Source organism: Vulpes vulpes, chromosome 2 (genome assembly GCF_048418805.1).
Source record: "Vulpes vulpes isolate BD-2025 chromosome 2, VulVul3, whole genome shotgun sequence".
Lineage (NCBI taxonomy): Eukaryota > Metazoa > Chordata > Mammalia > Carnivora > Canidae > Vulpes > Vulpes vulpes.
Window position 1 is genome coordinate 49,058,966 of NC_132781.1, and position 9,169 is coordinate 49,068,134.

Here is a 9,169-nt window from a genome sequence, read left to right on the forward strand (position 1 = left end):
CTATGGGATGGCACAGGACCCTCGTCAATACACCTGTGATTCAGAGTGGGGAGGGCCTGGGAAACGGTGCCACTGGAGGGCAGGAGGGCAGCTGGCCACCTGCTATGGGGGCCAGGGAGGTTTCCTGGACACCTCGGCCCTTGTCAGGCTCTCCAGGAGGAGCCAGACCTGCCCACCCCCCATGGTAGGGGAAGGTGCTCCAGGCCCAGAGGTGGAGGTGAGAAGCCCAGTGGGAAGGAGGGGTGTCAGGCTAGAGCTGGGGCTGGGGCCAGGGCTGGTGGGGGCTGAGGCAGGGAGGAAAGGTGGCCAGGCTCTGAGGGCGCAGCCCCAAGGGGAACCCCAAGCAGCAAGGGTGTGCTTGCTCCAGCTCCCCATCCCTACCAGCTGACACATGGAGGGGGCTGTGTGGACACGTCCCCAGCCTGGACATCTCCTCTGTTGAGATGGGGATGCCAGTGGCCTCACCCAGGGGAGTGAGGATGAAACAAACTGGATTCTGTGGGATGAGCAGCAGGGTGGTGTGTGCCCTGCCTCATGCAGACCTGCAGGACAGGTGACCTAGAGCAGCCTTAGGCCAAGCCTCCCCAGTCCTGGCTCTCATGTCTGCACCTGTTTGGGGGCTGTTCACACAGGATGCAGGGCTTCTGGGGGGTTAGACAATCCCTCCAGCTGCTTCGGCACCACGCCCCGTGCTGCCAATGACCTCACCCTACCCGTCCCGCACTCCTCCTGAGAGCAGGCGAAGCACATGTGTTTCACACGACTCCCCTGCGCTGCTTCTCACAGAGCTCTGGCCCCGGAGTCAAGCCTGCTCCGATGGAGGGGTCCAAAATAAGTCCACAGCCCAAGAGGCCGGCCCAGGGGTCCTCGTGCCCCCTGACACCTCGTGGGCCCCGCAACCTTACCAGCCACAGCCTCCAGAGAAGCCCTGAGAGACCAGGAGCCCAACAGTAAGTCGCCACCAGCAGCCCTGGCTGCGGTGCCTGCCATTAAAACCCTTTCCTAAAACAAAAACAAACAAACAAAAAAAGCCTTTCCTATGCCGAGTGGCCACTGTTTCCTTGTGACTTCGGGCCCTTCACCTCTCAGCCCTGCTCCAACTGGCCAGCCTGTGGGTATATGGGCCAACATCAGGGCTTCCTGGCCCAGCGGGAGGAGCACAGACAGGGCCTGGCTCATTCCTAGCTGTGCTGGTGAGGGTGCAGCCCTGGGGTGTCCTCCCTTCTCTGAGCCCAGTTCCTCATCTGTTAAATGGGGACGGGGTGCTTGAGACAGAGCAAGTAGACTGGCCTTGCTCCAGGATGGCAGGCAACACCTGTGTGGCCACCCAGCGACCAGGAGCCCCTTCCCAGGCTGGTGTGGGGCTGTTCTGCAGGCTGTGGCGGCTGGCCTCATTTTGTAGCACAAGGACCTCTTGTGACAGACTAGAGGGACCCTGCCTAGGGTGGGTCACCATGAGGGCGGAGGGGGTGTCCAGTGACTGGTGCTACCTGACCCCAGAGCCTTCTGTGGGAGAGAGAGAGCTACACTGGGAATGCCTTCTTCCCTCCTGTTGTTACTAAAATAGCCCCAGGGCCGCCTGCCCACCACCCAGACTGGAATTACAGCCACCTGGGGGTGAGGACGCAGGAGGCAGCCCCCACTCCGGGAAGGGCTCATCCCCCAACTCCCACCCCAGGAGCGGCCTTCACAGGGACCCCTGCCTGCCTCTGGAAGCACCAGCGCCCCCAGCCGCCCTCTTCCCACGTGGTGGGGCCCTTTGCACGCCTCCACCCCACGAGGGGGTCATCACCCACTCGGCTGCCTGGCCACAAGCCCCACTTGGCTCCTCTGCAAGAGTGCTTCTCAAATAAACCCAAAAAGGACTGAGATTCACGTTCATGTTGCTACCGATTGCCAGGCCCAAGGATGTCTGAAGAGGCTTCCAGGCTCTGTGCCCTCTTGGTCCCCAAGAGCTTCGTCAGAAGGCTGTGTGGCAGGGCCATAAGCCCAGGCAGGCAGTCGGGGGGCTGGGGCCACCATAGGAGCCAACGTCCTCCTGGGGGGCAAAGCCTCTTTTGCATTTGCCATCACACCAGTGAGGCACCGTCCCTGTTAGAAAGTCAAGGAACAGAGAAGCTGTGTACATATAAGGAAATATTTCAAATTTCCTAGAACCGCCCCCACCACCTAGCCAGGAGAGACATGTTTGGTTATTGGCTGGAGGTGCAGCTCCACGGCCCCATTGAGAATCTCCGAGTCCCTTTGTTCCTCTGTTCAGGAGGAACAGGAGGAGTTCTGCAGGCCTCGTAGGGCAGGCCCGGGGGCGTCCCTGTGGGGCCATCCCCAGGGACCCCCAGGTGGCTGTAATTCCAGTCTGGGTGGTAGGCAGGCCTCACTTAGCCCCCGGGGCTCCTGGCTGAGACCCTGGGTGCGGGGAGGGCCGATAAGCCTGTGGAAGGGGGCTCCTGTCCCAGTTTTATTTGGCCTGTTCTGCTGAGGAAGCTCTGGCAGGCGGGGGGTGGGGGTGGGGGGGGGTGGCGATGGGCTCAGGCGCAGCCCGGTGCTCCGTCCTCAGCATCCTCGCTCCTGGGGCCAGTGGGGGTCTGCATCTGGGTAGCCTTGGGTGGACAGGCACCCACTGGGCCTTACCCCAGAGAGGTCAGAGCTCCAGAGCTCCCTGTGACCCCACGTCCTGTTCACACGCTGGATGTGGGAGACGCTCAGGGCCGCCCAGGGGGTGTGGCAAGCTGTGCCCAGTTGTAGTGAGCCCAAGCGCCTGGGGCGAGACTAGGAATAAAAACAAGGCAAGCTGGGGATCTCTGGGTGGCGCAGCGGTTTGGCGCCTGCCTTTGACCCAGGGCGCGATCCTGGAGACCTGGGATCGAATCCCACGTCAGGCTCCCGGTGCATGGAGCCTGCTTCTCCCTCTGCCTGTGTCTCTGCCTCTCTCTCTCTCTCTATTTATGACTATCATAAATAAATTTTAAAAAAATTAAAAAAAAACAAAACAAAACAAGGCAAGCCGAGCAGAGAGTGGTGGCGGTGTCCAGCAGGCGTGCCTGCCAGCACTGACCCTTGGTCCAGCAATCAGGGGGCCTGGCCCCCTGGTACCCCCGCGGCCGCCTCGAGGCTGCAGTGTGCATGTTGTGTGTCTAGGGAGGGGGTTCTTGATGCCCGTCTGTGTGCCCAGAGCCTGGCAGCAGGTCTGGGTGTGTGGCATCCGAGCATCCAACCCCTGTGCCTCCCAGAGCTCAGGTGGGCCCATCCCCATGCAGAAACCTTGACAGAGCACCCTGTGCTGGGGGACAGACAGGCCCTCCCTCTCATCACCCCCCAGTCAGCCCCCAGCTACAGCCCCGGTTTGGGAAGCCGCCCAGTGGGGAGACCCAGGACCCATTTTCCCTTACCCGTGTGCTAACCACTCGGCCACTGACCACAGCTGTGCTCTGGATGTGACACATATTGTCCCACCTGTGGAGTGTCCTGGTCAGGGCTCATCACCTGGGGAGGGCACAGCCTGAGCAGGGTCACAGCCCCTCTGTGCTCACTGCCTTGCAGACTTCCCATCGGGCAGGAGGACAGGACACCCCCCCAGGCCACATCAGCTACGGACAGTCACCGGCTGCCTCCAAGGCCTGTGTGGGGAGTGGACACGCTTGTGGCCGGTGGCTGGCCTGACACTGGGGGCCAGCTGGCAAAGAGCCACAGCCCCGTGGGCCAAGGTAACAGGGGCAGGGCAGTTTGCGGGCCCTGGCCACTTAGGGCCATACTGGGCTTGAGGTCAGTCGGCCCTGCGTGCTGGGGAGCCTCGCCTGAGCTGTGTAACTGGGGAATCCCCGACCCCTCCCTCCGTGTCTGGGTGCAGTGGCCTGCCCACAGGAAGGCCTCCTGCAGGCACCTCAAGCACCACCTCCAGGCAGCATGGGGTGGGCTGGCTGGGGGCACTCCTCCCTGCCTTGGTCTCCCCCTCTGGATGATGGGGGGGCCAGTTTGGGTGCTGTGCCCGTTTCCAGAGGCTGATTTTTTCACACGGCTTCAGAGTTCCCAGATGCTGTGCCGTCCATATCCCACATTCTGTGCCCGTCAATGCTCACAGTCCCTTTGCTCGCAGGAGACCCGCAGCCTAACCCCAGCTCCTTGTCGTCAAAGGAGGAGACCTGGCCTCTGAAGGGAAGCCCCCCACAGGAACTCCAGGGCCAGTGTTCCCTGGGAAGAGGGGCTCCCTGCAGCCCCCCGAAAGCCAGTGTGAGTCAAGGCTTGGCCCTGCACCTTCTGCAGGGGTGGGGGGCTGGCCTTGCTTTGTGGGGCTCCACCATGCGGCTTTGGGTGGGGCATCACCCTGTCCACCACGGGCGGGTGTTGATGGGATGGGGCCTGTTTGGCCCTTCCCAGGTGGATTCAACCCTTGCGGGGTCTCTGGAGCCCGCTGCAGGGAGGAGTATCTGGTAAGTGGGAGGCTCCACGGCCATCTTTAAGGGGGATGATCTTTGTTAGCATAGCCACCAGGGCATAGGAGCTTTATCCACAGCTAAGGGGTGCGGGCTGATGTCCTGGCTGCAGTGGCCATATCCTGGCTGTGGTCTTTCTCCAGCAGGTGGTTGAAGGCAGCACAAGCCCAGCAGGGTCGAAATTGGGGCTGGATTTTTCCAGCAGCCCCATGGAGGATCCCCACCAAATGGAAAGCTGGTGGTTGGGGGAAAAGAGGTGTGAGGTTTGGAGGGACTGGCTGGGCCAGCGACCCTCGCTCAGCGGGTGGGACCCTTGGGCAGGGGGCGGGACCCTGAGATGGGGGCATGACCTTCTGACAGGAGGTGTGACCCTGGGGTGGGGGTTGTGACTCTGGGGCAGGGCACAGGACCCTGGGGCATGGAGATGCTGGTCCTCTCCTTGAGAAAACCTCACTAAACCCCTGGCGGCCCTCATCTTGGCCTGGGTCCCCTGTGCACCCCCAGCACTCCCCATGCCCTCCTGAGTCTGACCGCCTCTATGGAAACACACGTCACTTGGTGGATCGGCCCAAGTTCCAGTGGTGGGGGCTGTAGGTGGGGCCCTTCCAGGGAACACATGCCCCTGAGCCTCTTGGATACAGCACCTCAGAGACCTAATCCAGTGGGGCCTGAGGCCAGAACCCCTAAAAACGGGGCCCCCTGCCCCCCACCTGGGGAGTCCTGTGCTCTGATGGTCACTTCCCACTGGGGCAGGTGCCTGGCAGGCACAGTTGCCAAGCTTTTGGGGTGGCCCAAGGCACCTGCAGAGGCCCTGAGCCGGGAGGAAGGATGGGGCCCTCTCCAGGGGGCCCCTGGGACATCCCCACATATGTGCTTTCAGGATAGAGCCCTGTTGGCAGGAGGACCCCTACGACCCCTTCCCTCAGCTGGAAGCTGCTCCGCTCACTGTTGCTCCAGGTGAGGCCCCTGCCTTGCACAGGGAACATCGAATCCCCACCTAAGGGTCGTCCAAGACCAGTTCCTCAGGCAGAGCCAGCCTTCTCCCCAAACCCTTTGGGGGAGCCCTGCCTACACCCCCACCCTCCCACCACAGGTCCCCAAGTGGCAGGGGAGTGACCGTAGGGAGATCCTCTGTCCAGGCAGAGCTAACCGGTGTAGAGTCGGGGATTCACTGCGCTGGTGCTGTGGACATTTCTCCCGCCTGTCTGGGCTTTTCTGGTCTGGGTCCACTGGGTCGAGGCCATGGGGTATGGGCTGCCGCTTATCCCTGCACCCTAGGGGTAGCCATTACTCTCAAACTCCCCTCTCTCTGCAGCTCCTGCACCACCCAGCCTGCGTGAGGGCAGCCCCCTGGGCCTGGGCCCCGAGTCTGAGTCCAAGTACACTCCCTGGAGCTGCTCGGGGTCTTCTGCACGGTCCCACACCACGTCCCCTGTGAAAGAGCTGTCCTGCCCCTCTCTCCAAGAGTTTCAGAAAGTGTCCGCCACTCTGGTGCAGCTTTCCCAGAGCTCCACGTCCCTGTTGGACTGGGCAGCTGGGGACGCCCCAGACGGGGAACCTGGCAGGTCCGGGGAGTTCTCTCCTCAAGACACCCAGGGGCTCCATGGAGGTGGGGGGCAGGTGGCCTGGGAGGGGCTGGGGGGCACCGGGGCCAGTGCCCTGCACTGCTCCTCCATGGAGGCAGGAGGCCCAGAGCCAGGTCCAGGCCTCCTGCAAGAGGGCCAGCTGCTGCCTCTCCATTGTACACCTTCTTCCAGGTCAGGGTCAGAGCTGTCAGAGGCGTCCAGCAAAGTCTGGGACGAGGAGAACCTGCTGGAGCCAGGCCCTGGTGCGGACCCAGCCTTAGGGCGCTCCTCGCTGGCAGGAGGCTCATCCTACCTGGAAAATGGTGGGGTGTCCTGCTTTGCACTTCCTTCCTTGGACCTTGGGAAGGAGCAGGAAGCTTCTGGAACCAGTGGGAGCATGATCAGTGGATTACATGCAGAGATAGCCAAACAGAAGTCCCCCGAGGCTGCCCGAAAGCCACTCCCATCCAAAGCTTCTTCCTCCAGTGACTTAGATCTGTCCCTTTCCTCTCCCTCGGGGTCCTTGACATCCGAAGAGGTGGATTTTGCCAAAGGAGGAGAGCCTGTGCTTCTGCAGGCCTCAGCTGGCCGCCCACAGGAGCCCGGGAATGCTGACCTGAGTCCATCCAATGACAAGAAACCCCAGGAGGCCGGGTCTGAACCCAAGGTACCTGTGAGCCTGCGGGCTCCTCCTGGGGACCCTGGCAGTCTGGTAGCCCTGACACCTGAGGGCCAGGCTCCTGGGCATAGCGGGGGTGGAGACTCCCCTGCCCTGGAGGAAGCCTGCCCCACCCTGGCCAGCAGGGTCTTGCCTGAGATCCTGTCTCCTGTCGACAACGTGCTGTCCTACAGCAGTGCCGACCTCCAGTCCTCCACCCATAGGGACGCCAGCCTCCCTCCTCCGCCTCCCACCTTCCCAGCAGAGAGTGAGGCCAGCCCCACCAGCCCCCACTCAGAAGACTTCCCTCCCCCACCTGAAGATGCCATGTTCCCTAGGGGCCCCCCAGAGGAGGACGCCTCCATCAAAACTGGAGAGGTGCCCTCCTTGTCTAAGAAGGCCCTGCCTGAGGCCCTGTCTCTGGGGCCCCAGGAGTCAAGGCTTTTCCTGGGGGCAGGTGCACACAGTGGAAGCTTTGAGGACAAGTTGGGTGGATCAAGGTCTGATGGGGGAACCCAGGCCGTGGGCAGCGGGTGGTCTGAACTGGTTGGCTGGCTAGGCTCCCCCTCATGGGGGGGGGCAGGTGATGCTGCATGGCAGGTGATGCTGCAGCCCCCAGCCCCATCCAGAGTGGCCTGTATGGCCGGGGATGGTCTTCCAGTATTGCTGGTGGCTGGTGGCACAGGGCTGTCTGGCACCGGGCAGAGGGGCCCCTGCATCGACTCACCCGGTGCAGAGAGAGCCGAGGCGGTCGATTTAGTCTCCAGCCAGCTCACTAGAAGGATCCTGTGCGACTCACTAGCTGTGGTCTCAGAGCTGGCCCAGCCGGCGGCCCGCTGACAGAGGAGCTGGCCTGTCCCCTAGGCTGACCCGGCGGTCTCGGGAGGATGAAACTCCTGAGGAGACAGTGCAGCCCCCGTGGTGACATGCAGGCACCTGTGACGTTATACTCATGTGTGCCCACATGTGCCCACGTGTGCAGAAGGCTCTGGAAGCCTGGACACCTGAGGGCAGAGCCACCATTCAGAGTAGCCACCTGCAGCTGGCCGTGCTGGTGGTCATCTGACACTAGGCCGAGGACAGTGTGGTGGGAGACATCAAGTGCAGTGGGCTCGGTATTTTTTTGAACTTTGGGTTCAATTCCCAGGGCTGAGCCAGGCAGCAGGCCACGGAGAGCATGAGCCAGGACTGAGAGCCATCCACAAAGGCCGGGAGAGAGAGGTTCTGGGGAAGCATGGGTGAGGTGGGCGGGGGGGCACATTTGCACTGACTCACCCCCCCAGCTCTGCTGGAGCCCAAGGCCCAGGCCTGCGAGGATTAGAGGAGCCACCAGCTCAAGGGCCAAAGGTCATCAGCCAAGCTTGGCCTGTCTTTTGGCAGCAGGTGGGCCACAGACTGAGTGCTCAGGACCTTCTTGGAGGACACCGGAGCCTGTTTCCTGGTGGCCATCCATTGTGGCCCCTTGTGGAATGAGGGCCATCTTCAGGGGTGGGGGCTGATCCCTCCAGGGCTTGGCTACGCCCATCCAGAGCCTTAGGCATCCCCAGCTTTTAGAGGGGAACTCATCCCCTTTCCCTTGACTGCACTTATGTGGAGCCCTAGGAAGATCCAGACTTTCGTGACTTGGAGTTGAGATGGGAGCTGTCCCCAAAGCTGGCCTGGGAGAGCCCTGAAGTCTGCCTGTGCCCTCCACCCTCTAGCTCCGGAGAGTGGCCCTCTCCAGGAAGCCCTCCCCCAGGTGCCAGCTCTGGGGCAGCTGTGTGTGCAGGTCGGCTGCTGGCCAGGTCAACCTTTGTCACACACTGAGTTGTTTTGCAGCTCAGGGAGGCACCAGCTCAGACAGTTCTTGCTGATTCTGCCCAGGAGAGGCTTGGATGGGGGACAGGGGTTGTGTTCCCGCTCTGTGTACATGATTTCCAAACAGAGTCTGAGCTACAGCTTTCTTATCGATTTCCTTCTCATTTTCTGAACAGATTAGTCTGTAATTTTTTTTTTCTGTTTATTGCTGACTCTTTTGGATTTACAAGGCCATGTGAGAGGAATTATGTATTTTACACACACGCGTTTGGCATGGTAATAAATCTCCAACATCAAAACCCTGCAGATTTGCCTCAAACTCAATTGTCTCCTTTCTGGTTGCCGTGAGGTGGCCGTGCTCCCAGCTGACCCAGGGCCTCCTGAGTGACTTTCCCTTGGTGCGGGCAGGTGCTGGAGATGCCTGCGCCGGAGGCCTTGCACCTATGACAGCAGGGTCCGAGGTCCGAGGGTCCAAGGGAGCATCCATGGTTCAGGTCAGCACCATGTGCAACGCCCTGAATCTCAGCTGGCGCCACGAGTGCAGAGCACGGGCTCTGGCATCTGGGTCTCGGAGCCCGTGAGACTTCCACACCAAGATTGCTGCCGCCGGCGCCTTACTCACCTTGGCTCTGATCCCTACTAATGTCTGGGGCCGATAAATCTTTATATGAGCCTCCAGAGAAGTCATTATCTTTCATAGAAAATGATTATTTCTCAGT

At 61.4% G+C, this 9,169-nt stretch overlaps 1 protein-coding gene across 1 annotated transcript in view; it reads left to right on the top strand.

Moving 5' to 3' along the window:
• Positions 1 to 8,756, top strand: part of CCDC187 (coiled-coil domain containing 187) — a 51,621-nt gene extending 42,865 nt beyond the window's left edge. The window contains exons 21-27 of the mRNA XM_072744786.1: positions 787 to 950; positions 3,541 to 3,704; positions 4,094 to 4,227; positions 4,577 to 4,686; positions 5,311 to 5,387; positions 5,746 to 5,995; positions 6,188 to 8,756. Coding sequence (XP_072600887.1) covers positions 787 to 950; positions 3,541 to 3,704; positions 4,094 to 4,227; positions 4,577 to 4,686; positions 5,311 to 5,387; positions 5,746 to 5,995; positions 6,188 to 7,493 — 2,205 coding nt within the window. The 3' untranslated portion in view covers positions 7,494 to 8,756. The remainder of the gene's footprint in view (positions 1 to 786; positions 951 to 3,540; positions 3,705 to 4,093; positions 4,228 to 4,576; positions 4,687 to 5,310; positions 5,388 to 5,745; positions 5,996 to 6,187) is intronic.
• Positions 8,757 to 9,169: the final 413 nt, after the last annotated feature.